General features: G+C 42.9%; 6 protein-coding genes and 1 non-coding gene across 9 annotated transcripts; 1 reads left to right on the top strand and 6 right to left on the bottom strand.

Moving 5' to 3' along the window:
• Window positions 1–15: 15 nt before the first annotated feature.
• LOC136194697 (syndetin-like) lies at window positions 16–8,403 on the bottom strand. 2 transcript variants are annotated; one of them, XM_065983901.1, is made up of 32 exons: window positions 8,305–8,403; window positions 8,193–8,252; window positions 8,106–8,141; window positions 7,977–8,045; window positions 7,854–7,925; window positions 7,683–7,807; window positions 7,510–7,627; window positions 7,321–7,439; window positions 7,228–7,270; window positions 7,074–7,172; window positions 6,941–7,021; window positions 6,835–6,894; window positions 6,736–6,783; window positions 6,478–6,684; window positions 2,571–2,665; window positions 2,414–2,512; window positions 2,272–2,362; window positions 2,029–2,217; window positions 1,884–1,975; window positions 1,730–1,827; window positions 1,587–1,678; window positions 1,506–1,532; window positions 1,332–1,457; window positions 1,187–1,278; window positions 1,035–1,131; window positions 905–979; window positions 771–854; window positions 681–721; window positions 548–628; window positions 398–496; window positions 263–353; window positions 16–203 (listed from the first exon to the last, which is right to left on the bottom strand). In XM_065983901.1, the coding sequence occupies exons 1-32, from the start codon at window positions 8,353–8,355 to the stop codon at window positions 84–86; spliced, it is 2,877 nt and encodes a 958-aa protein (XP_065839973.1). In that variant the 5' UTR covers window positions 8,356–8,403; the 3' UTR covers window positions 16–83. The 2 variants fall into 2 exon arrangements, with proteins under 2 accessions (XP_065839973.1, XP_065839971.1); XM_065983899.1 differs by having other exon boundaries at window positions 1,587–1,827.
• Window positions 8,404–8,458: 55 nt separating this feature from the next.
• On the top strand, window positions 8,459–10,939 carry LOC136194702 (inner centromere protein-like). Its single transcript, XM_065983907.1, has 5 exons — window positions 8,459–8,596; window positions 8,646–8,939; window positions 8,992–9,134; window positions 9,189–9,299; window positions 9,356–10,939. Exons 1-5 carry the CDS (start codon window positions 8,522–8,524, stop codon window positions 10,833–10,835), a joined length of 2,103 nt encoding a protein of 700 aa, XP_065839979.1. The 5' UTR covers window positions 8,459–8,521; the 3' UTR covers window positions 10,836–10,939.
• On the bottom strand, window positions 10,909–14,769 carry LOC136194700 (lanosterol synthase-like). Its single transcript, XM_065983904.1, has 22 exons — window positions 14,596–14,769; window positions 14,407–14,545; window positions 14,239–14,350; window positions 14,066–14,187; window positions 13,913–14,009; window positions 13,804–13,861; window positions 13,570–13,756; window positions 13,399–13,517; window positions 13,249–13,346; window positions 13,178–13,205; window positions 13,072–13,128; window positions 12,899–13,021; window positions 12,749–12,846; window positions 12,641–12,692; window positions 12,496–12,592; window positions 11,779–11,884; window positions 11,661–11,726; window positions 11,523–11,603; window positions 11,390–11,474; window positions 11,256–11,341; window positions 11,132–11,210; window positions 10,909–11,080 (listed from the first exon to the last, which is right to left on the bottom strand). The coding sequence occupies exons 1-22, from the start codon at window positions 14,740–14,742 to the stop codon at window positions 10,952–10,954; spliced, it is 2,166 nt and encodes a 721-aa protein (XP_065839976.1). The 5' UTR covers window positions 14,743–14,769; the 3' UTR covers window positions 10,909–10,951.
• Window positions 14,770–14,787: 18 nt separating this feature from the next.
• On the bottom strand, window positions 14,788–18,266 carry LOC136194701 (NADH-ubiquinone oxidoreductase 75 kDa subunit, mitochondrial-like). 2 transcript variants are annotated; one of them, XM_065983905.1, is made up of 24 exons: window positions 18,152–18,266; window positions 18,003–18,097; window positions 17,845–17,952; window positions 17,719–17,795; window positions 17,587–17,668; window positions 17,467–17,531; window positions 17,336–17,413; window positions 17,220–17,283; window positions 17,113–17,167; window positions 17,000–17,066; window positions 16,816–16,950; window positions 16,650–16,764; window positions 16,536–16,595; window positions 16,391–16,476; window positions 16,291–16,342; window positions 16,166–16,242; window positions 16,044–16,110; window positions 15,923–15,985; window positions 15,720–15,869; window positions 15,580–15,669; window positions 15,356–15,525; window positions 15,239–15,302; window positions 15,047–15,181; window positions 14,788–14,997 (listed from the first exon to the last, which is right to left on the bottom strand). In XM_065983905.1, exons 1-24 carry the CDS (start codon window positions 18,207–18,209, stop codon window positions 14,863–14,865), a joined length of 2,148 nt encoding a protein of 715 aa, XP_065839977.1. In that variant the 5' UTR covers window positions 18,210–18,266; the 3' UTR covers window positions 14,788–14,862. The 2 variants fall into 2 exon arrangements, with proteins under 2 accessions (XP_065839977.1, XP_065839978.1); XM_065983906.1 differs by having other exon boundaries at window positions 18,176–18,236.
• A 21-nt stretch (window positions 18,267–18,287) lies between these two features.
• On the bottom strand, window positions 18,288–22,247 carry LOC136194696 (uncharacterized). Its single transcript, XM_065983898.1, has 2 exons — window positions 22,143–22,247; window positions 18,288–21,507 (listed from the first exon to the last, which is right to left on the bottom strand). Exons 1-2 carry the CDS (start codon window positions 22,172–22,174, stop codon window positions 18,426–18,428), a joined length of 3,114 nt encoding a protein of 1,037 aa, XP_065839970.1. The 5' UTR covers window positions 22,175–22,247; the 3' UTR covers window positions 18,288–18,425.
• A 134-nt stretch (window positions 22,248–22,381) lies between these two features.
• Window positions 22,382–24,938, bottom strand: LOC136194703 (probable serine carboxypeptidase CPVL). The gene is made up of 14 exons (XM_065983909.1): window positions 24,732–24,938; window positions 24,325–24,381; window positions 24,207–24,268; window positions 24,036–24,150; window positions 23,927–23,985; window positions 23,794–23,873; window positions 23,670–23,736; window positions 23,493–23,615; window positions 23,309–23,440; window positions 23,164–23,262; window positions 22,995–23,114; window positions 22,886–22,939; window positions 22,650–22,838; window positions 22,382–22,563 (listed from the first exon to the last, which is right to left on the bottom strand). The coding sequence occupies exons 1-14, from the start codon at window positions 24,898–24,900 to the stop codon at window positions 22,465–22,467; spliced, it is 1,425 nt and encodes a 474-aa protein (XP_065839981.1). The 5' UTR covers window positions 24,901–24,938; the 3' UTR covers window positions 22,382–22,464.
• Window positions 24,441–24,536, bottom strand: Trnak-uuu (transfer RNA lysine (anticodon UUU)). Its single transcript has 2 exons — window positions 24,500–24,536; window positions 24,441–24,476 (listed from the first exon to the last, which is right to left on the bottom strand). It is a non-coding gene; the product is annotated as a tRNA-Lys (tRNA).
• Window positions 24,939–24,958: the final 20 nt, after the last annotated feature.

Raw genomic sequence — 24,958 nt, 5'->3', positions numbered from 1 at the left:
CGTTAGCACGTGACATTCCACCCAAAAAATATTTTATGAACAAGATAGGAGCAAAACATGTTTAATTAAAAATTCCCTCCCAATTATCGCCTCGATTTGTCGATTTCCTCAATAAGACTTAGCAAGCGTTGTTTGCTCTTTCGACCGAGATGCCCGCCCATTCCACTGTTCACCAAGCTCGTAAGATGCTTATTAGAATATTCCTTGAGAAGATAAAAATTCACGTTGGGATTCTTCTAGCCACGAATTAGACAAAGAAAACCTTATGAGTTCTCAGCCATTGTTCGAGATCTGCTTCAGTCAAGTAGTACGCCTTGATGTAGGTCTCGACGTACTGTTTATCAGGAATAGGCCTGGAAAAATAAATAAATAAAGCCTGGCCCTCTCTCCTTCTTACCTAATGTTCGTAAGCTGTTCTAGTTTAACGAGAAATTGCTGGAAATCGAGCTGCATTAGAGCTCGTCCTTCATTACTGCATTTCTTTACACCAGCAAAGCTGTATGAGCACGTCACTCACGTCGACTCTACAAAAACCCTCGTCTCTTACCCTTCCACAAAGGCTCTGTTTGCCAGGCGTATACAGTGTGTCCACATCATCTCACGTCCTTCAGGGGGAAGGGGCAATCTCCTAGGAAACGCGACTATGAGAAACGATGGGAATAAATGCTCTAAAGACGAACTGCTCTGCAATTCGCAGCCTCTCTTTGAAGGAAGAAAATTCCTATGAGATAATATCAATACAGAAGTCATCTAGAATTTGGACACTCTACCTCTAGCAATAAATCAACGTAGGGACTGTGCTGAGACATGATTTCCTTGATGTCCCACTTGACTTGATGCATTTTAGGCAGAACCTAAAAGACGCTATCAAGGAAAAAGCTTCTTTGAGACTCAACTTCCCTACCTTGTCTAAAACGAGAACTCTATCCGCAATACCACGATACACAGGCTTTCGTATCTCAATAGCGATGCTCACAGTCTAGAAAAATAACTAAATATTCCTCTATTTTTATTTACGACTAGACACTACTTACCTGGGAGTAGAATTGCGTCAGAAAAGCTCGCTTCGACTGGGGTGTCAATGATTCCAAATGAGGACGAAGCAGATCGAATTGAGAAGCCAAATAAACCCTGTACGCGCAGAAAACCTCGTCTATCTATTATCCTAATAAAAGCGGAAACCTACAGTGATTCTACGCCCACTTGTCGTTCAGTGAGACCAAATAGATTGAGGGGACTCTGCAATTGAACCATAGGAGATACGCGAGGCTCATAAACCTTTGAATACAAGCACTTATATTTGAAAGAGCACGCGTTTTCTATCTCCTTACCTTGATATTATCAGGCGACACGGGACTCGTTGGAGAGCCCTCGTGATAAGGAGATATAAGATTCGAGGAAATTCGTTCGAGTGTAGCCGTCATTTTGGGAGAAAGACCAAAATGATTACCGTCATTCTACAAGAATTTGACACACACTTGAGAAGTAGGATAGTGTCCCCTTACCCTGTCACTTGCAAAAAATGCGTAGATCTACAAAGGAAGAAGTCATAGGAGAGCTTCTCTTTCTCTCTCGTCGATTTTTACCGTATAGAGATAAAAGTCAAATAATTGAGACATGCTCTGCATGACGTCAAAAGCAATTGGCTTCAATAAATTCATCATCTGCATGTATTTTCCTATAAAAAATATGTGACAGAGTCTGAGGAGTTTCATAACGAAAATCCTACCAAAGAATCGAACGATCATCAACGTTGAATTCGTCAGTATGGGTCCGCTGACTTCATTAGCCTGCCTCACCGGTGCTTTGACTTTGTAAGAGGAAGGTCTGTGTGCAGAAAATCGCTATTGTACATATATCTTTCTTGGGAATCTGTATATGACCTTCGTGGCGCTTCGCCTGTCTCCTCGTCTACAAAGTCTTGTTTTAGTTCTTCCGCTACGTCATCGTCGTCATCCGCATCTTTTTCCATTTCCTACGGAAATAAATAAATAATCAGGACATTATATATCTATAGTTTCGTTTTACTTCCGTCATTATTTCCTCTTCGTCTTCGACGCTCGTCTCGTCAAATGGATTGCCGTGAAGTGAAAAACGGCCGAACCAACCGGCGTCACTGCCCCCGTCCACCCCCGTTGCCGACGTCATTGTAGAACCAAAACTCGTTTCAGCGAGATTTGGTCGATTATCAAAAGCAGGTCTCAAAAATCGGAATTCCTTTAGTGAAGAAAATCTCTAAGGAGGTATGTGTGAATCTATTTTTATTCCTACGTGTAATTGAAATATTGAAAATGACGCTCGAACGGGACACGCTTCCCAACCCTCGTTTTCAAGAAACATTCGCAGTTCCCCAAGCCGAGCTCTATAAAAATCAATAACAAATAAAAATAAGATCAATAAAGTCTACTCATACCTGTGGTAATTTTTGAAATAATTGCTACTCTGCATTCGTATGCAATCGTGCAAGTCTTTCGACTCGCTTCCGGAGAGTTCTTCCCCTATGGACATAAGCCTATTTCGGAAGAGAATATTAGGTGTGATTCAACTTAGAAATAGACTCAATACTACACCTGTCTAATTTATGCAAGACTTGCAGAAAATTATCAATGTGAAACTGAGACAAATCCGTGCCTAGAAGATACGGCTTCACTCTCTGCTGAACATCCTAAAGACCAAGCATTTATATCCCACTTATCCCCTCTTTCAGGGTTCTGCCGAGGATTTTGTCTGTATGGGAAGGGGGGTCTGGGCAAAGTAATATAGGTGTCTTCAATTCGTTGCGCGCGAGCGGCGCTTGCGGTTCCAAGGAACGCCACTCGCGCATAAATATAGGCTGGCGGGAACGCCTACTTTTGGGAGGTGTCTTCAATTTGTTGCGCGCGAGCGGCGCTTGCGGTTCAGGCGCATGGAACGCCACTCGTGCATAAATAGTGCTAACGGGAACGCCTACTTATGGGGTGCAAGTGTCTGTAACTCGTTGCGCGCGAGCGGCGCTTGCAGTTCAGGCGCATGGAACGCTACTCACGCATAAAACTGTTTTGCCCGTTAGTTTGCTTCAAAACTCTAAATTTGCTTGTTATTTTGCTTCAAAACTGTTTGACCGTTAGTTTGCTTCAAAACTCTAAGTTTGCGTGTCATTTTGCTTCAAAACTGTTTTGCCCGTTAGTTTGCTTCAAAACTCTAAATTTGCGTGTCATTTTGCTTCAAAACTGTTTTGCCCGATAGTTTGCTTCAAAACTCTAAATTTGCGTGTCATTTTGCTTCAAAACTGTTTGCCCGTTAGTTTGCTTCAAAACTCTAAATTTGCGTGTCATTTTGCTTCAAAACTGTTTTGCCCGATAGTTTGCTTCAAAACTCTAAATTTGCGTGTCATTTTGCTTCAAAACTGTTTGCCCGTTAGTTTGCTTCAAAACTCTAAGTTTGCGTGTCATTTTGCTTCAAAACTGTTTTGCCCCTCATTTTGCTTCAAAACTCTATAAATTTGCGTGTCATTTTGCTTCAAAACTGTTTTGCCCGATAGTTTGCTTCAAAACTCTAAATTTGCGTGTCATTTTGCTTCAAAACTGTTTTGCCCGTTAGTTTGCTTCAAAACTCTAAATTTGCGTGTCATTTTGCTTCAAAACTGTTTTGCCCGATAGTTTGCTTCAAAACTCTAAATTTGCGTGTCATTTTGCTTCAAAACTGTTTGCCCGTTAGTTTGCTTCAAAACTCTAAGTTTGCGTGTCATTTTGCTTCAAAACTGTTTTGCCCCTCATTTTGCTTCAAAACTCTATAAATTTGCGTGTCATTTTGCTTCAAAACTGTTTTGCCCGATAGTTTGCTTCAAAACTCTAAATTTGCGTGTCATTTTGCTTCAAAACTGTTTTGCCCGTTAGTTTGCTTCAAAACTCTAAATTTGCGTGTCATTTTGCTTCAAAACTGTTTTGCCCGATAGTTTGCTTCAAAACTCTAAATTTGCGTGTCATTTTGCTTCAAAACTGTTTGCCCGTTAGTTTGCTTCAAAACTCTAAGTTTGCGTGTCATTTTGCTTCAAAACTGTTTTGCCCCTCATTTTGCTTCAAAACTCTATAAATTTGCGTGTCATTTTGCTTCAAAACTGTTTTGCCCGATAGTTTGCTTCAAAACTCTAAATTTGCGTGTCATTTTGCTTCAAAACTGTTTGCCCGTTAGTTTGCTTCAAAACTCTAAGTTTGCGTGTCATTTTGCTTCAAAACTGTTTTGCCCCTCATTTTGCTTCAAAACTCTATAAATTTGCGTGTCATTTTGCTTCAAAACTGTTTTGCCCGATAGTTTGCTTCAAAACTCTAAATTTGCGTGTCATTTTGCTTCAAAACTGTTTGCCCGTTAGTTTGCTTCAAAACTCTAAATTTGCGTGTCATTTTGCTTCAAAACTGTTTTGCCCCTCATTTTGCTTCAAAACTCTATAAATTTGCGTGTCATTTTGCTTCAAAACTGTTTTGCCCGATAGTTTGCTTCAAAACTCTAAATTTGCGTGTCATTTTGCTTCAAAACTGTTTTGCCCGATAGTTTGCTTCAAACTCTAAATTTGCGTGTCATTTTGCTTCAAAACTGTTTGCCCGTTAGTTTGCTTCAAAACTCTAAGTTTGCGTGTCATTTTCCTTCAAAACTGTTTTGCCCGTTAGTTTGCTTCAAAACTCTAAATTTGCGTGTCATTTTGCTTCAAAACTGTTTGCCCGTTAGTTTGCTTCAAAACTCTAAGTTTGCGTGTCATTTTCCTTCAAAACTGTTTGCCCGTTAGTTTGCTTCAAAACTCTAAATTTGCGTGTCATTTTGCTTCAAAACTGTTTGCCCGTTAGTTTGCTTCAAAACTCTAAATTTGCGTGTCATTTTGCTTCAAAACTGTTTGCCCGTTAGTTTGCTTCAAAACTCTAAATTTGCGTGTCATTTTGCTTCAAAACTGTTTGCCCGTTAGTTTGCTTCAAAACTCTAAGTTTGCGTGTCATTTTCCTTCAAAACTGTTTTGCCCGTTAGTTTGCTTCAAAACTCTAAATTTGCGTGTCATTTTGCTTCAAAACTGTTTGCCCGTTAGTTTGCTTCAAAACTCTAAATTTGCGTGTCATTTTGCTTCAAAACTGTTTGCCCGTTAGTTTGCTTCAAAACTCTAAGTTTGCGTGTCATTTTCCTTCAAAACTGTTTTGCCCGTTAGTTTGCTTCAAAACTCTAAATTTGCGTGTCATTTTGCTTCAAAACTGTTTGCCCGTTAGTTTGCTTCAAAACTCTAAATTTGCGTGTCATTTTGCTTCAAAACTGTTTGCCCGTTAGTTTGCTTCAAAACTCTAAATTTGCGTGTCATTTTGCTTCAAAACTGTTTGCCCGTTAGTTTGCTTCAAAACTCTAAATTTGCGTGTCATTTTGCTTCAAAACTGTTTGCCCGTTAGTTTGCTTCAAAACTCTAAATTTGCGTGTCATTTTGCTTCAAAACTGTTTGCCCGTTAGTTTGCTTCAAAACTCTAAATTTGCGTGTCATTTTGCTTCAAAACTGTTTGCCCGTTAGTTTGCTTCAAAACTCTAAATTTGCGTGTCATTTTGCTTCAAAACTGTTTGCCCGTTAGTTTGCTTCAAAACTCTAAGTTTGCGTGTCATTTTCCTTCAAAACTGTTTTGCCCGTTAGTTTGCTTCAAAACTCTAAATTTGCGTGTCATTTTGCTTCAAAACTGTTTGCCCGTTAGTTTGCTTCAAAACTCTAAATTTGCGTGTCATTTTGCTTCAAAACTGTTTGCCCGTTAGTTTGCTTCAAAACTCTAAGTTTGCGTGTCATTTTGCTTCAAAACTGTTTTGCCCGTTAGTTTGCTTCAAAACTCTAAGTTTGCGTATCATTTTGCTTCAAAACTGTTTTGCCCGTTAGTTTCTACTTTTGGGGGTTTCTTCAATTCGTTGCGCGCAGGCGGTGCTTGCGGTTCAGGCGCATGGAACGCCACTCGCGCATAAATAGTGCTAACGGGAACGCCTACTTATGGGGTGCAAGTGTCTCTAACTCGTTGCGCGCGAGCGGCGCTTGCAGTTTAGGCGCATGGAACGCTTCTCGCGCATAAATAGTGCTAAGGGGAACGCCTACTTATGGGGTGCAAGTGTCTCTAACTCGTTGCGCGCGAGCGGCGCTTGCAGTTCAGGCGCATGGAACGCCACTCGCACCATAACGAAACATTTTTTGGGAGCGTGGTTACCTATCTAAAAATTCTTCTACCGCCGAGAAAATTACAACAGAGTTCTAGAAAAGCATCAAGTGTTTTCTCTATGCGATTTTGACTTTATGCTCGTCTCTAACAACCCGGTCCTTTGCTGAATGAACGCGGCGGTAGTGTATACTAAAATTTTTTACTAGTATGGATGACAAACGCGTCTGGAAGTCCAAGCGTTCGAACACTTAACTTTTTACAGTAGTATGGATCAGCGAAAGGGGAGTATGGGCCATGCGACCCCTGTGGGCAGAACCCTGTCTTTTATATATCAATTTACCTGCCAAACTCTTCTTACTCCGTGCTCGAGTTTCTTCTTGATGTAGAGCCGGTTGAATGACGTCTCCTTTGGCAACGAGAGTGGCGTGTCCGCCTCCGTCCAATCGTCATCCGCCTCATCGAGTTTCTCCGTCGAAGCAGAGGCTTCATCAAACCGCTCATGCCAACGCAGAACATGATAATAGCTCCGCATAATTTCCCAGAGAGCCTAAGGGGGAGAGAGAGCGTCGATAAGAGAAGCGTTGATTCCCTTACATACCTTGCACAGGTCAGTCAAACCGGGCAGAAAGTGAGCAGAATGAAGTTTCTAAAGAAAAATGATTAAGACGTGGTTCAAACGTAGTGCAGTGTTTCTCGCCTTGCATAGGTCTATATAAGGCGTTCGTTGGAGTCCGTCTGTCACTTGCCCAGCGCTTTTCTATATGCCCACAATGATACAACGCTTTAGTATGATCACAATTTACCTCGGCGTATTGTAGGACAACTCTACGAGAAACTGAATAAATAGCTTGGGTAAAATGCATATGAAGTTGATCCATGGCCATCTAGACAAAGCAATCTTATCCTATATCCCTCAAATTCCATTCCCTTCTCCACCTGAGTCTTCCCTAATAGCCGATACGCTGTCTGGACGTTCTCATAGTGATGCATATCAAAACCAAAGCAAGTTTTCTCCAGCGCTTTATCCAGTCTCTCCTAGACAAAGACATGCAATCAAACCCCAAAATCTCAAACCCCTTCCATATGGTACCTCTATTTGATCCTGAGTGTCCTGAAGCGTCGAACTAAGCTCACTAAAACGAGAATAAAATATTTTTCACGTGATCTTCCATGATCCCCTTACCTAACACACGTATATTCCTTGAATGTGCTCGCGGCTTGCTGACACTCCAAGCATAGTTGCACGGCCGCGGGATAGTTCTCCTCCTCAAGAATTTCCCTCAACTTCACATCAGTCTTTTGCTATATAGGAAAGAACTCCATATAAGCGTTTTCTTCTCCTCCCTCCTCTTGGCCTCCTAGAATCTCCTACGAGTGTTTTGATTGTTTTTAGTGACTCCAATACTGCCAGCACTTTCTGTCTCTTCCTATGCTTGGCTAGAATACTGATTCCTCCAACAGCTACACCCTGTTTCGCACTAGCTAAATGTCTAGAAATCCCATAGTGAATTTTTCTCTTTCTAATATGATTTTATTTATTTATACCTTCTGCCTGTTATGCATATTCCCTTGGCTGATTGCAAAACGTTTTCAATTTCCGTCACGCGTCTGAGCTCTTCGACGAATGCCTCGTGATTGGCTAAAACCAAATCAGCCAATTTCTTGGAAACCTTACGAAAAAATTATCAAAAAATATATAATCAAGTGACGTCATACAGCTTGATGCTGCAAACGCAGCTTTATCCTCATTTCATCAATACTAGCTACAGATACTTCGTGTGGTATAGTCTAAGCGAAAAAAATGAATCTAATTCGACGGAAAAAATATTTATCTATTACTTGTAGCGTATAGTCTGTCGCGTCGAAGGAAGGATCGTTATAGTATTCTCGATCAATTGATTCTAGTATCTGGGGAAGGATAGAAAGGTTTTGAAAGGAAAGAAGGAGAGAGGAGATGTGTCACGAGACCTCTTCGATAACCATCGGATTCTCGCGTCTATCTTCCTAAACGAGCATTCGTACTGAACGTTTTTGGTGTAATATGCAAGTGCGTGCCTTTATTTCGGGAATTGTCATCGTTTCGGCGCTGGTTTGAGCTTCTTCGGCGGCGGTGCCCTAAAGAGGCCCCGATTACATTCTTTCTTGCTAGATTTGCACACGAGCTTACTCCGCCGCGGCTCGACCTAAAGAGGTTTTTGAATTTCGACTTGAACGCCATTTAGAAGAGAAGAAAGTATCGCAGTATACAGCACGCTAAGAACCTTAATCGAATTGATTCAATAAAGGGGATGATTTTGGAATGTGTAGGAGTTTTCGTTAGAGTACCCCTGTTTCTTAGTGCCATTGGTGACGCAGCTAAAATTCCTTGATTTCGCTTTGATTTCATGCATTCCAAGAAACACGAAGAGAGGCTCGTTCTCCCGCCCTTACCAAGAGACCCAACAAGACCTCGGAATAAGGTCTAGTGCAAAGGGTGCAAATAACAACTTATCTAACCGGTTCTATTAGAAAAAACTTGACATTTCTCGAGTGCCAGTACTTCCTTTTCTGAATCGACAGCCACAGGAAGATAGACAACTCAATTCTCGAGCGTTTGACCTGCAATACAAAAGGCGTCGACCTCCCTCTCTCAACCGAAGATCTGAGCCCCTATTTCCGCTGCAAAACAAGGCCTCGGAGTCCACCGAATCGTTCGAATGGGAGCTTGAAATGGCTCTCAATGCGGGAAGGGGGAGATATCGAACCTTCTCTGAACCGGTCCCACTACCCCAACACGACCAAAATAACAGGCCTATGACTAGGGTATATACTAAGTCTTACCTGGATTCTAAAGCGCTGATTTTTTTACTTTTAGCATGTTTCTGAGCGTTTCAAGTTGCCGCCCATGCAGTTGCAACACGTACGCGGATTGGACAATCAGTATCAAACAGGGCGAATGTATCACGCTCGACCAGGCGGTAATCCAGCCATCTACCTCTCAGAACTACAGTCAAAATAGTAAGAACTCTATACCTTTTATTTTCCTCAGCTCAAAACATAGGGTTTTCTTAGCGGAATTCGTTCAAATGAGAAAGAATCTCGACCGACTTCAAGAGTATCATCCTATGCACACATACCTCCAATTGTGATAAACGAAGTGGAGACTCGGCCACAGAGCAAACAGTAACGACTAATAAAACATACGTTTTCATGAATGTTGTCTAATATTTTTCTTCTAGCCTACCCCTTAGACCGAGTACTCCCGACAGCGGACTTCAGTCAGATTTTCACAGCGAAATCGACGCTCTTCCGAACATCGTTCCCGACGAAACGACTGACCAAGAGGCTGAGAAGAGTCCCACGCCAACGCTAGCACCAGATGACGAAGGAATCAATGAGGAAATCGCTGCGAGTTCAGTGAGCACTCTCGTAGTCGATCACGAGCCGCCACCAGAAGTTCATACACCCGCTGAGGAAAAGGTAGACAATCCGGAGGAGCCACCAGCACCAATGGAAGTCCAAGAGCCTGTAGTAGAACCCCACGTTGTAGAGGAGGAGACTACTAAAGTGTCATTACCAGAACCCTGTGTTTCTCCGCCTCCTCCTTCACCTCCCCCAACATTGTCGTTTGAGACTAAGGAGAGTGATCCTGAACCAGTTATTCTTACTCAAACTGAACCGGTTCCTGTTCAGCCTGTCGTCGAAAAGGAAAACACTCCTCCTCCTCCTCCTATTGAAAAAGACGTTCCTAAAATTGACTTTGAAACTACTGTAGAACCTGTTGAGTCAGAGAAAGAAGAAGAGATGGAATTCGTAATTGTAGCAGCTGAATCAACTTCGTCATCTGCTGCCAGTCTTCCAGCTATTTCTTACAAGGAAGAGACCGTAGATGTGCCGAAGAAAAAAGCAAAGCCTAAAGAGAAGCAAGAACGAAAGAAAATCGAGAAGAAGAAAAAGAGACAGCCGGTGAGAGAACGGCCAAAAAGAGAAAAGATTCAAGAGAAAGAAACAGAAGAAGAAGAGGAAATCATTACCGTAGACGAAGAGCCAGCTCCACCATCTCCAGCTATAGAAGAGCTCGAAGATTCGAGACCAAACAGTGCTGAAGAACGAGAGCGACTTAGAAAAGAAAAAGAGGCGGAAAGAGAGAAACGACGAATGGCGAAAAAGGCAAAAAGGGAGCGACAAAAACGGGAAAGAGAGGCGAAAAAAGAAGCAGAAGAAATAAAAGACACCTCACCCCCCAAACCAACAGAAGAAGACACAATCATTCGAGAAAGCGAATCCCTCCACGAGTGCCCTCACCACGAATCCGACACGTACGATTATGAAAAGGAATTAGAGGACGAAGCGGAGCGGCTGCGACTCGAAGAAGAGGAGCGACAACGCGAGCTCGACGCTCTACGAAAAGCACGCGAGGAAGAGGAGCGACGCGCGCGCGAGGAAGAGGAGGAGCGACGTCGATTGGAGCTGAGACGAGAGCAGTTGGAAGCGCAGCGACGGCTCGAGGAGGAGCGACGGCGCGCTGAGGAAGAGATGAGAGCGCGGATTCGTCGACAGTTGGATGAGGAGAGAGCGCGGAAGATGAATCGTCTCGTGGCGATGAGTCAGTTGCAAATAGAGATGGGGAATTTGGAGGAGGAACATCGAGTGACGCGAGCCTTTGTGTGGTCGTATTTTCGAGTGGAGGAGCCCGAACAGGAAGCCTATGAAAATTAAAAATATTTTAATTACATAATAGTCATAGATTTTACCTATAGCTTTTAAGGTGATTTTTCACAATACACAAATGGTCACTTTACAATTTTATTTGAGAAAACGAAGTGGTGTCAATTTCAATTTTGGAAAAGCTTGCTGTCAGGATGAAGCTTCCGAAATTGTCCCATTGCCCATATAGGAAATACGTTTCGATAGTTGGTGTACTGTATGGCACACGTCTTGTTAAAAACGCCAACAATCTGTTGCTAGAATCCGCATAATAACCAAGTGGAAAAAAAGAGATGCCTAATTCTTACTTGAGCCCAATCCCCATTAGCCAATTGACGATTCATCATGAACTTGACTCCCCTTTCCAATACGCTTACATCAGAATACCTATCAAAAAAATGTATTTAATCCTTCCCCTATTAAATTTCATACCCAACGGCCATGAGCCCAAGCAAGGCCCACGCCGTATTGACGACATGGGATTCCTTTGCTTCAACGTAAGTCCTCTTTTCACACGACTAAAGAAATCCATCTAATTTACGATAGTGCCTATATGTCTTCTCAACTTCAAACGCTTCACCCCAACCACCGTCATCTCGCTGGATAGAGCAGAGAAAGGCACACGCCTTTTTAACAGCGTCATCAGCCAGTCTAAAATAATCAATACTATATGACATTCTTTCTTAAAGTATTGCCTACTTTCTATGGTACTTTTTCCCGTCTATGGCGAGAGCCTCGAGTCCAAACCAAGTTGCATACGTAAAGCAAACACCCCAAGAACTGAAAATCATTTAGTCTTAATTGATTTTCGTACATACATAAACACAGTGTACAAACCCTTCCCATGAGCCGTCATCTCTCTGTAAGCTTCGAATTAACGTTATTCCTTCTGCAATTGTTGTTCTGTACAATAGAAATGTTCGGACTATTACCACGTGCTTTCTCTTCTATATACCTGATTTCATTTCCTCGATATTTCGGATAGCGCCAGTGAAAATACCGCAGCGCTTGGATGACAGCAGACGTCAATTCGACATACGTATAATCAATCATGATGTCGCCTTAAACAATAAAAAGAAGCGTAGTCAAAATTAAACTACCCTGTTTCCTTTTTCTCTATTAGAATGTCTGCGCTTGCATTTTTCAACCGGCCTCTATCTATGAGAAGACAAAAGGCAAAGGGAGAAGGCAAAAGGCAAAAGGGAGAAGGCAAAAGGCAAAGGGAAAAGGCAAAAGGCAAAAGGGAGAAGGCAAAAGGCAAAGGGAGAAGGCAAAAGGCAAAGGGAGAAGGCAAAAGGTAAAGGCAGAAGGCAAAAGGCATAGGAAGAAGGCAAAAGGTAAATGGAGAAGGCAAAAGGTAAAGGCAGAAGGCAAAAGGCATAGGAAGAAGGCAAAAGGTAAAGGGAGAAGGCAAAAGGTAAAGGCAAAAGGCAAAAGGTAAAGGCAGAAGGCAAAATCTCGCCCTGTGCCTTCTACCTTTTTAATCTCTTGCCCTGTGCCTTCTACCTTTTCATCCCTCGCCCTTTTGCCTTCTACCTTTTAATCCATCGCCCTTTTGCCTTCTACCTTTTAATCCCTTGCCCTTTTGCCTTCTGCCAACATAAAATTAAGAGGCGGGGCTATGACTCCTAAGAAAAAAGGCATTAAAATGTATTATTCAATAATTCTTTACCGAATACTTCTGAAGGATTGAGCAGCTCGAGAAGCCTTCCCCCTCTCTTCGTCTCGTACGTAGCAAAGCCACCGTCACTGTTCCTCATACTCAATAGCTGGAGAATCAAAACTTGGTAAATAAAACGAACGATCATCTAACGTACGACATCGACTGCTTGCTGCAATCTTTCCTCTGATATGCGACTCTCCAAAAAACTAATAACGTCTCGTACATCATCTAATCAAGGGGGGCCCCCACCACGCTCACTTACTCGCACTTGTCCTGTAGCATTAGAGCCGCTTTGAGTCCTTCTGCTGTGCAGTCTGCTACAATCCAACCGCAATCTTTCGTGCTGAAAGGAAAGGCTCCCTTAGAAGAAAAGAAAGTATTCTTACTGGTTACTATAACGGTTATATTCTACCTTATTCATTTGCCTGTAGTACGTTTTATAATCAGGCGGATTTTCTGGTATTTGAGTGAGCTCAAGAAAGCTGTGCGCCTTTTGAAGGCATTTACGAAACTCAGGCATATCATCGGCACCAGCCTGCATAGATGACGATAAGCAGATAATACGTAAATAAATATTTTATATACAGCAAGCATAGCCTGGACAGCAAAGGCTGTATCCCACAATTGGGATCCATTGGTGCCCTACGAAGTTGAGATCAAGTTCCTATACATGTATCAGATATTTCCTTACTTGCATCTTCATTCCATCGATGCCCATCCTACGCATACATTAGCTAAATCGTATTGACTTTATTTACCCACCATAAATAGTCAGATATGCGATCCTGTTTCTCTCGAAAGGCGGGCGTTTCCGGACCAAAAGCGTGCCACTGAGCGAGCATGTTAACAACCATCGATATCTAAGAAAATCCTACGTCACATTATTGATTATCTCTGAGGGGAAAATCTCACAGGTCCTATACTAATTCCTTTAGTAAATTGATCGTCTGCTTGAATGTGAGCGAGACACTCAGCCACAGCCTTCTGCCTCCACTTGCTACTATGACACCTTTCATACACATTAAGAAACGCTAAAAAATCCAAAACTCTACAACAAGTATGCCAGATATGTCGTCCCCCTACTCAATGTCATATTGAGTAGCCAGCTGTGTGGCGTGTAAACGTCAACAGGGGCAACGTTATTTCTCTGCGAGGGCCAGTCTATGGAGTCATACGGCTCAACATAGAGCTCCTCTCTCAGCTGCTTGACTAAGTTGTCTACTTCTCCCGTCAATCTGACTCCATAGCAATAAGCCATAGGAAGATAAACCTAAAAAATAAATAAAATAATATAAAACAATGGGTATAACTTAGTGCCTGTCTGCAGTGACACCACAGGGTCGACGGATGAGCAGGAAACCACGTGGGAAGCAGCCTAAAATAAATAAATTAATAATCTACATTGAGTGACTTAATTTATTTATACCATAGTTCTGGTAGAAGGGTGTTGCAGCCATCCCATTCATATGCGCCCAAAACAGATAGCCAGAACTTTCCCCAAGACGGTATAGCTGCAGCTCCACCTAAACAACCACAAGACTAAATTAACATAGTCACATATAGTATGGGGGTTAGTTACCATGTCTATGAAGAAAGGCTCTTGCTTTGATAGCTTCCGGGTTATCTTTATCCGTGCCTAGGAGACGCAATGCTACGTAGTTTAGTGCCGTTCCAAATACAGTCGATTTTCCTTCAATATGACTAAGAGAAAAATTTTATAAATATTTGTCATTTTTTAAATTTTTTCCTTACAGGCCCCAGCCTCCATCTTCTTTCGACTGAACGTTTTTCAAATAGCGAATCATCTCGAGTCGCCATTCTCGCGGAAGAGTCGTCTTCGTCACATGACAAACAATGAGAAGTCCTAAAATTGAAAAAATAAAAAAATAAAATTGAGTCGCAAAAATTTTTTTGACGAACCAGACATGAGAAAAAGTGGACCACCGTAATCTCCAGCCCAGTGACCGTCCTCGACTTGAAGCCGAGTGTAAAACTCCAAGGCGTTGTGCAGGGATTCTTCGAGTGAAGACGCAACGGGAAAGTCTGGAGCCTCTGCCGTCTGTTTCAAGTCGCGATTAGTTGTTTTTTCGTCTCGTTTCGAGCTCGTACTGTGTCCAATCCGAGAGCGTGACGTTCGAAGAGAGTCTGCTCGCGATCGCTTGCACCGTACGTCCACGTTTGCCGCCCGGCGACGTTCTCCAGTCGCCATTTCGCGAGATCGGTAACGAGAGGACGAATCGCTCGAGGTCTCGCCATGATCAGGCGATTCGAAGCAGCGGCACGTGCGCGACTGCGCGTGTCTCGGCCAACAACCACGTGGTATTTCTCAATACAATACACAGAGAGAACGAGTAATAATATGTCACAAGGAAACTTTTAGTTTTTCGTCACGGAAGCCACGCACTTTGCCATCGTTTGCGACGCACGGCTAATAGCGTCGGTCATGTAAAAATCCTTGAGGTGTTTCAGAGGAGGATCAAGGGAATGATTGGAAGTTCGAAGGGAAGAGCCCTACGTATAAGAATTCGATTTTTTACCTCGTACAAATCCCTCTAACTACCTTAATCAGCGTGTGAGCCAAAGAGAAAAAATTGGCTGGCTCAGCGTCGCCATAGCGAACGAGAGTCGGCGAGATTTGAGCCATGCGTGCTCGCAACTCAACCAACTCATCATAGGGAAGCGTATAGCTGCACAACTGCAATAATAAGACCCGTGCATGGAAGGGGAACCAACACCGCTATATAAACTAAACCTCAGATAGAGCACGTATGATTTTCCAGTCCTCTCTCGCCTGCCCCGGAGGATTAACAGCACGTCTACAATAAGGAGGAGTCTCTATTTGATCTATGAAGGGTGTGGGATCTCTTACCTCGTTTGCTGCGCTCTTCCTTCTGTGTTCACATACGTCGCGGTTTTCTCCGTGTACGCGGCGCCCGGGAGAATGACGTCGGCGATCGGAGCCCCCTTGTCGCCGTGGTGACCCTGATAGATTACAAGGCAATCGTCAGGGAGGGAATCTCGCGTCACAATCCCACCATCCTAAAGAAAAGAACGCTACCCTTAGGAGATTGATCAGTAAACTCTCAATCCTACGGCGCCAAGAAGATAAACGAGTTTCGCTTTAGATAAATCCCCAACGCCAGGTTTGTAGCCAACGTCCAAGGCTCCCACTTGACTGGCCACCTAGAAGCATCTAGATAGTTATATATCCTATCTAGTGGCTTCGTTTCTACTCGGTGTAAGACGTTCAATACGCGCCACTCTTTCTCGACTTTGGCCTGATTTGCAAGCTGCACGGCGGCACTATAAACAGCCGCACTGTCGCCGTTTTGAAGCGTCGAACTGCCGATTAGAATAATGGGACGTTTGGCTTGAGCCAAGACCTATATTACGTATATATACACTCTCGCGACTTCAACTTGGGATGCTCTTTTACTTTGCTGAACGGATGCTTTCCCGATACGAGATCAGCTAATGTATCCGTCGACTTTCCCAAGTGCTATTTTAAATTAAAAATCTATGCTTATAATAATAATAAACTACCTACACCCCTTCACCTCGTATTCGTAAGTGAGATCTAGCTCAGCGCCGATTGAGGCAACTCGCAATTCATTATGTATCCAACTAAAAATAACAGGGAGTTCGAAAGGGGCCCCCCTGCACATTGTAGATCTCTGACCTCTTTCGGATGCGAGCGTTGATGAGAGAGGCTTCAAAGCGAGGATTCGTTCCAATAAGGAGAAGTACGTCAGCGTCCTTAGAGTAAATAACCTAATAAAAACTCGTCTCTGATTATCTACCTACCTCTATGCCTGCTATGCTGGAATTCATCAAGTAGCCAGACCTGAGATCCGTTCTAACGGAAAAATTATACAAGGAGAACTTCTAGTGAAAATATCTTTACCTTGGCCCACTGGTATTAAACATCTCCTCTGTATACAAAGACTCGCTACCGGCTATGTTAAAGAGCTCCTTCAGGGCAACAAGTGACTAAACCAGAAAACCCCTGTTCGAGTATTCGTCCCTATAATACACGTGTCCCCCTTTACCTCAACATCGGCAAAATCTCCCGCCACAGCAGCCATATCCTCACCTCTAATATTTTCAAACTATAAGACAGAGTATGCCTATGACATCCGCGAGTGCCTCTATTGCATCTCTACCGTATCAGCTATTCTCTCGAAAGCTTCTTCCCAAGTGCACGCGCCCAATTTCCCGTTGGAACCCCGAATCATTGGCACCGTCAATCGTTGCCTCTTGAGCCCGTCATAAGCAAAACTAAACGACTTATAAATCAAGATACTACGAGCGGGGGATCATCGTCTCTACCGAGTCTTATCTGATATCCATTCCTCATTGATTTCCTCGTTCAAACGAGGCAAGATGCGCATCACTTCTCCAGAGCGCGTGTTCACCGAAATATTGCTTCCCACGGCGTCCATGACGTCAATAGAGTCCACTCTCCTATAGAAACATCAAAGAGAAAATAGTCTAGGGGACGTTATGGTCTTGCCTTAGTTCCCATGGTCGTGCCGTGAACGCGTAGGGCTTCGACGTCAGAGCGCCAACCGGACACAAATCTAAAATAAATATCATATATAAGAAATCTCTGCGATTATTGCTGACCAATCACGTTGCCAGATAATTCAGACTTGAACATTTTTTCGACGTAAGTACCAATCTTTATAAAATAAGATCAGAATATCTCAGCAGGAGTCTCTCCGATCTCTTACCTGCATGTCTCCACCGCGACCCGTTGTTCCGAGCTCCTCCACTCCAGCTACTTCATTTCCAAACCTAAAGGACTTTGAATTCCTTTAATTAAAAGAAAGAGGGAAGATGCTCTCACCTGACACAACGCGTGCAGTGAATACATCGCGTCATAATCGTCTTTATCAGAGGTCCAACGTTCTTATCTTCAACCGCTCTAATGTTAATTGGTAATATATTGGATTTAGTATTCAATTTTTTTGTACTCGCCTTTTTCCACTGAATCGATTGTCAACAAAACGCGACTTATCACTGCCAAAAGTCATAGACTGATCCTGTTTTCTCAAATATATAATTATCGAATAATTTATTCTTTAATTGTCATATTACCTGAAGATCGCATTCGCCCCCTTGATCGCATATAGGGCAATCAAGCGGATGATTCACGAGAAGAAATTCCATGACACCTTCCCTGAAATAAAATCGATGAAAAAATACTATGATTTCGATTTTGTCTTGTACCTTGCTTTCTTTGTCATAGGCGAATCGGTTTTGATTCTTTGGCCTTTCATAACGGGCATCGCACAGGAAGCGATCGGCTAAAAAGGAGAATATAGGGATTTTTACGTACAAGCGCTCTCGACTGACTTTTGGTGATTTTTCGACTTCGACGAGGCACATGCGGCAGTTTCCCGCTATCGAGAGTCGTTCGTGATAGCAGAAACGCGGTATTTCCACGCCGGCCATGGCGCACGCCTTCGCGTGAACGGATTCGAGGCGATAGGCATCAAAAGCTGCGATTTCACCTGAATGATAGTCGTTCCCGGGTCGCAAAGGACTCGTTTGTCGTCGACAAACACTTCGACTTTCTCTGGAGCCGGCTTTGCGTTCGTAGAAGCCGCTAAACGAGACAGCGAGATCGTTGAGTAGCAGGGATCCTCAATAGGAGCCCCACCTGCTTTCACAGGCGTTTTGACACCTCGAAAAAGTCGAAGAAACGGCGACCGCAACATCGCTGACTAAACCAACCGTGAACACCTTCAAACCAATGAGATCTCAGTGGTTCCCGTAGATGTGGGCGTGGTCAGTCCTTAATTGACAAACACTACGTTTATTGCAAGAGTCTGGTTTCTCACACAAAGACAGATGAATCACGCGTTCCACTTCTACAGACGGAACATTACAAACAGACTGGGTACGTAGTATAGTTCGCGTTTCAATGAGGACAATTAGCATGAGTCTTCATATTCAGTATCAGAGTAGTGAGCACACTCTCGAGGCGTCTGGCCCATTTGAAGCCACTTTTCCAAGGCCGATGATTGGTCCTTTTCAAGATAGATTTTTGCTACATCACAATGGAACTCGTACGGTTTTTGACCCTGATTAGCTCCTTCTTTACTGTTAAAAACGGATAAAGCGTGCTCGTCGGGAGCGAAACAGTCGACGTCTTCAGCATCAAAGTCACTGTTCAGTCCATCAGAGTCAGAGTAGTCAAGGCGTGATTCTGCTGAACGGCTTTGATGAATTGGACAAAGGGGTCCAATGTCAAACGATATTTGAGGGAAAAGGTCTTTTTGGACTTCACAGAGCATGCTATAAATCTCCCCAATCAACGCGGAAAACGGATACTCTACTTTGCCACGAGAATTCAGAAACGATATTCGATAAACTTCGCGCTTTTTGTAGCACTGCATGACATAGTCCACATATGAATTTGAATCGGACTGCAGGTTTAGACGAAACGTTCCGTAGAATTTGCTCCAGACCTGTTTGAGCGGCTGGCCAAACTTTCGCCGTGCTTTTGCCATCAAAACGAAAAATATGTTGCAGTGCATTCCAAACGCATCAGATAAAACAACATAAAATGAGTTTTCCTTTTTTAACGATTGTTGAGATAGTGGTTTTGTTGGAAGGCATGTAATAACGCCGTAATTTTCGTCTTCACTGGCAGTTGATTCCGAGATCCGAACAATGATCCCATTTTGTTCCAAAATTCCTAGTAAAGCAGAATCTGTGTCTTCGTCTATAGCAACCGTGACATCACGTTCTTTCCAAATTTTCAAAATTTGAGCTCTATTTAAAATTCCTTGGTGATAGAAATTTCTCATGTCGTCAGACAGGCAGCGGGAACTTTGTAGCTCATAATGAGCGGAAATCAAAGCCTCGGCAGCGTTTATAAGAAACTGAGGGCGCAATACTACAATGCCTTTCGGCAAAGTATGAATTACCCCAGATTCATTTAGATACTCCAAAGCCAACTCGAAATTGGCATCGGCTTCTTTGGAATTGGCTTCTTTGGCTGCAATTGTCCAAGCGATAGAACGCTGCAATTCGGACTTCGCAACTATAGAAGAGAGACGGCGTTGGTCTTTTTCTTTCGTTATTTCTTTTGTTATCTCTTCTTCAAGTCGAAACACAGCAGACGAAAACTTGCGTGGGTCTTCGTTCCTCAGACGATAATACTCATCCACAATGTGCTCGCGAAGGCGAACCAATGTTTCGTCTTCGAAATTATTAGAGCTGTTTTCAATCTGATAGACTAAGGGCAACGTGAGTTGTGAGGAACGGCTTTGTTCGGGGAATTCTCGTTTGTCACAATGCACAACGTTCAAAAGGTCCTTGCTACACATTCGCAACTCTTTGTAGAGATTAAAAACAGCGTCTTCCTTTTCATCCTCAGAGCAACTGTCTCTATGAGTTCCTACGAGAAAAACCCTGCTCTTACGGCCGTAGCTGTACGCCGATTTAACCCAACGAACTACTGCGTCTTGCTCAGCCTTTTTAAAGTCTTCGAACTTGAATACAATGAGGTACACGCTTTTATCTCTGAGAAACATGTGATGCATAGCGTAGTAAACTTCTTCTCCGGCAAAGTCGATTATTTTCAAAAGAGGCTGTAGCAAATCGTTTATACTGCATCTGCCTTTCTTCATAGCCTTGGTCATCTCAGAAAAAAAGGCTGGCGCAATAATGCCTTGCAGACATTTACTAGGCTTTAAATTAAGCAATGGAAACCAATACGAAAGTTCGAGTAGGAAGACAGAAATAACGCTTATTACATTGTAAAGGTAAGGTTGTTCCAAGCTTAATTTGAAAAGCTGATCGCAAAAACCGTCTGACCGGAAAAGAGCAATGACCAAGCGAGCCAAAACTACTCCAACAGCGAATGAATAAGCATGATACCACCACTTCTTAGTTAGTTCTGACATATCTTTTTGCAACAGAGATTCAAGTGCTGATCTAACCCACTCCAGGATCCCTTTTAGACCCGCAGTGAACAACATTCCAACGGAAGTCCAGAGAACCAGTGTAATCAAAAGTTCATTTTCCGAATTTCTATGAAGATATTGTGACATAGTTTCGCCTTCTTTCGACACAGCAACCCCTAATATGATCAATAAGCCTTTCACCAGTAACTGCAATATTGCAATAACAAAAACGTAAACAAATGAATAAGCGGCAAGTTCTGAAAACCACGGTCGGAGTCTATCGGAAATTTTACTGGTTAGTTTTTCAAGAAAATAGCCTAATGCCATTCCTAACGCAAAGAAAAACGCACTCTGTGCGTACAGCGTTGGAGTAATGGTAATGCATTTGGCGTTCAGAAGATATCCAGGAGCAACTCCGTAACACATACAGCACTGCAAAAATCCTGAAGCTATGTTAGAAAAGAACAGCAAGCCAAAAAGACTGCCCGTTATCCAAGCAAAAGAAAGCAACAGCAGCAGATTCAATTCTGCCTGCAGAAACATCACCAGAAGAAAATCAAACAAAAGACAGGCTCCGAATGTAGTCAAAATCACCCTTCCAATGGCATCAGGATTTTTGTGAAGCAAAATTGTCACTAAGCTGATTGGAACAACTGTTGTAATGAGCGCATTTTTCCCAGCATAATTGATAGCAAAAGTGAATAACAGAAGAAGAAGAAGAAAAAGAATATAAAAAGCTTCTTCGAGTAGGGAGTGTTGCGAGATATTCTGAATCCCTGATTGTATAAGAAAACGGGAGAAGTTGGACAGATTTTTATCCTCGGCTTTCCACATGCAGTTGGATTTGTCATAGTAAGCTCGTGCGTCATATGATTCTGCTCCCTCTGTCCCCTTTTCTTGACGGTTGAAGTTTTGACAAGTCAGGCTTTTCAAGGTGCTCGTTTTACCGACCCCTTTGTCGCCCAAAATGAAAACCCGCTTGTGAAGCGCTTTAGACTCTCCTTCCCTATGCGCTTCGTTGATGCCTTTGGTGGTTGTGTACGATTCAGCGAGAGCTTCAATAGGAAAACTACGACCCCTGTACGCGGCTCTTTCAAGAGACCTACAAAGGCAGTCAATTATTATTATTAAACTTAAGATTTCGATCTGGAACGCGAATTCATAGGCAGTGGCGTATCTAGGATTTTCTGTTTGGTCGGGCCAGAATGCTTGGTCTGGGGGCTCTGAAAAATTTTGAGTGGGCGGGGTCATTACGTTAATTTTTCTTTACAGAAATACTCTACCCGAATCATTACAAAAGCATTGTTCTTACTAACCCTAACCCTAAGAAACTACACTAACTAGTAAACCAACCAATTTCTCTCTTACAAAGAAAAGGAAACCAAATTTTTTTGGTAGGGCCACAGAAATTTTGGTAGGGCCTGGCCCGACCTGGCCTGTACCCTTAGCGACGCTACTGTTTACTGTTTATATAGGTCGTCGCGCTTCCAGGAAGCCACGACGCCCCCGCGGGTTCCCACGGTGAATGCGTCACCGATTTTCTCCTCGGAAACTCGAGACTCTAACCAGTCCCCTGTTTCACTGCGAAGCGGACTACGCTAATTCACTTTGCGCATTGTTTGTCGTTAGTCAATCGGGGTCAATATTCGCTAGTTGTGGAAGCTAAGTGACGCAGTCCCCGCCACACCCTTAGGCCTATAGCTAGCCAAAATTCAAGACGCACTGTCGGTTGCTTACTCTAGAAGCGAAGACGAAGAGCGCGCCCCCATAAAGCAACGTTCAGGATTCGAGATCGCAACAGGAAAACGAAAACACAATAAAGCGCACGTTATACATGTATATGCGTAGGACAGGGAGCTCACGTGTAGGTGGTACTGCCGCATGAGGGAAAGCGATTGGGAAATATACTGCTGGGATATGGACGAGGATCTATAGGATAGGGTAGATCCTTCTTTCATTGTATATGACGAGTGGTGTCAGGTTTTGTAACGGGGGATTTCGTAATTAGCAGCAACACAAACACTGAACAAGCCGACTGAAAAACCCACTTATCTGATTATCAATTGTATGGTTTTTCTTCTATGAATCTTGTCAGCATGTCAAGAGCCCACTCCGGTTGATCATGAGGAACGATGTGACCAGCATTGCGCAAAATTACCTAAAAACAAGCCAAGGCGTAATAAATATTAGGTTATGTCGACCGAATAAACTGCCCCAATTTTTTTTATCAACGCCATATCTTACGTGATGAAAAAGTGGCTGTCCAGTGACGTTCACCGTCTTGGCGTAACCAGCCACATCGTTCCCGCTGTGCCAAACACTCCGCGGAGCCACGTCAAACGCATTGCGCCCATTCCATTCCAAGTGACCAAGAAAACGAGTCGTCAGCGGCGCAGCAACAATAATATCCAATTGCCCATTATACAAGAGAGTCTAGACAAAAATCTAAATTCATAAGTGATATCCTATGCTAGTGCAACCTTGTAGCTGCTGAATACTGTCTCTATCCAAGGAACGTTGCTTGCCATGACGTCCTAAAAATTCAAAGTCAAACGTCTCATATAAAATAAAATTTTCTATTGATCTTACGTTGATGAGCATTTTCTCACACATGACACCCCCATCAAATGTCTGATTTCCTACGTGAATGGCAAGTCGCGTTGTATCAAGATTCACATACTTCCAATAGTATCCCATATCAGCAGGAGCCTATACTCAAAATACTCTCATAATTATTATTAATACTGTATGTCTTTACTAATGTTTCTAAGTAGTTATCATAGTTGATGCCACCGGTTATGTTAGCCAAATACGTTGAATAGGGATAAATATCGCCATTCATCAAAAAGTCAAAAATCTAATAAAAATTATTCATACACGGCCATAATAAGAACAACTCATACATCAAAGGCGGTATGATAATCACCATTTTTGATATGACTAGCAGCTAAATCTGCTTGCATGGCAAAGTACAGTGCCTGCTTCGAGTCAATAAGCCCAATTTGATTTAAATACTCCGCATACGCTTGAACCATCTACAAAAGCCCCATGGAAATTTTTTTTCTTCTCATGACTAGAGTTTCTTACTTCACCAGGGTTGCAAAATCCGTCTCCAATACTAATACCCGTCAAGTTGATTTTAACCGTGGCTGAGGGATTTTCAGTGTGAATTTTATACGCAATAGCCGGCAAATACTTTCCAGCATAGGACTATATGAAAAATCAGTACTGTATCAACAATGTATCTCCCTCTATCAAACCAACCTCTCCCGTAAGATAAAAATCATTCTTTTGATAGTCACTAAAAACTTGAAAGAACTGCGTAAGGCAACTGAAAAAAAAACATAGATACAGTAGGAGCTATTTTGGTGTGTGTGATCAAATTAACCTGTATAAGCCCATTGCTACGTCTTCTTCATTTGTTGCATAGCCCTCTTGTGACCCAGTGAAACTAAATCCAACTCCCACCTATTCAACGAATTCTTTCGAAAAAATCTACCATGCAATGTTTCAGCTAATACCGGATTATCTATAAAAAGCAAGGCGTATTGGGAGTTCCACGTGACATTCATGTGTATTGCTATAAGGACCCAGTTTTATAAGAGAGAACGCAATGTAGGAGAGTTTTACCTTTGAGATCAGCTGTAAGTGCCAGTGGACCTATTTCGGAAAACAATCCAAAAAGAGACGTCGCTCCTGGGCCGCCTTGTAGCCACAAAAGAACGGGTGCGTTTGGATCTCCTGACTAAAATAAAAATGACCGATTTTCTTTCCAAATTTAATTTGGAAGTTGCGTTCTACTTGTGCGGGAAAGAACCAGAAAAACATGTTGCTTCCATATTTCTCGTCAGTTGTGAAGAACCCTGAAAAATAAATAGCCAGTTTTCAGCGATTCTGACGTCAGTTTCCTTTTTCTGACCGGAGTAACTTTCGATGTCAGGTTGAAGAAGGCCTTGTACTCGGCTCAGACTCCGCGCTACACAGAAAAATAACAATAAGATCTAAATTAAAAAAAGAAAAGAAAAAAATTTTGGACGCCCGATAAGGGACTTGAACCCTTGACCCTCAGATTGCATTCCCGCATACGGGACATTTAAAAGTCTGATGCTCTACCGACTGAGCTAACCGGGCTCCCATGAGAGTCTAGCTACAAGCCTACGTTTTGTACCGAGTGCACATCGCAGTAAACTCTCGTTCAGTTTCTCGAAAACTCCTGCTCTCTGTACGCCCTACTAAGAAACTAGCAGCTCGCCAGCACGCGAAATACATTGCTTTGTCTCGCTACACGACGGAGGATCCGAACTAAACCCTCTACTCTAAACAAACCTTTCTCCGTTTGTCCAGACTTGATATAGGGCGTCAAGAAAAGCCGATCGCCGACGTTGCCTTCGGTATCGAGCCTTTCGAACCCGTAGTCTCGTCTCAGCATGCCGCCATCGACTTCGAAGCGGAGAAAAAGAAGAGCTAACGCCGCCAGAAGAGTGAACAGACCCATTCTCGTGTCGAAACAACTCGTGAGGAGACACGTGCAAAATTCGCGTTGTCACGTGATG

Source organism: Oscarella lobularis, chromosome 13 (assembly GCF_947507565.1).
Source record: "Oscarella lobularis chromosome 13, ooOscLobu1.1, whole genome shotgun sequence".
Lineage (NCBI taxonomy): Eukaryota > Metazoa > Porifera > Homoscleromorpha > Homosclerophorida > Oscarellidae > Oscarella > Oscarella lobularis.
The sequence above is the reverse complement of the archived record's forward strand: the minus strand, read 5'-3'. Positions and strand labels throughout refer to the sequence as shown.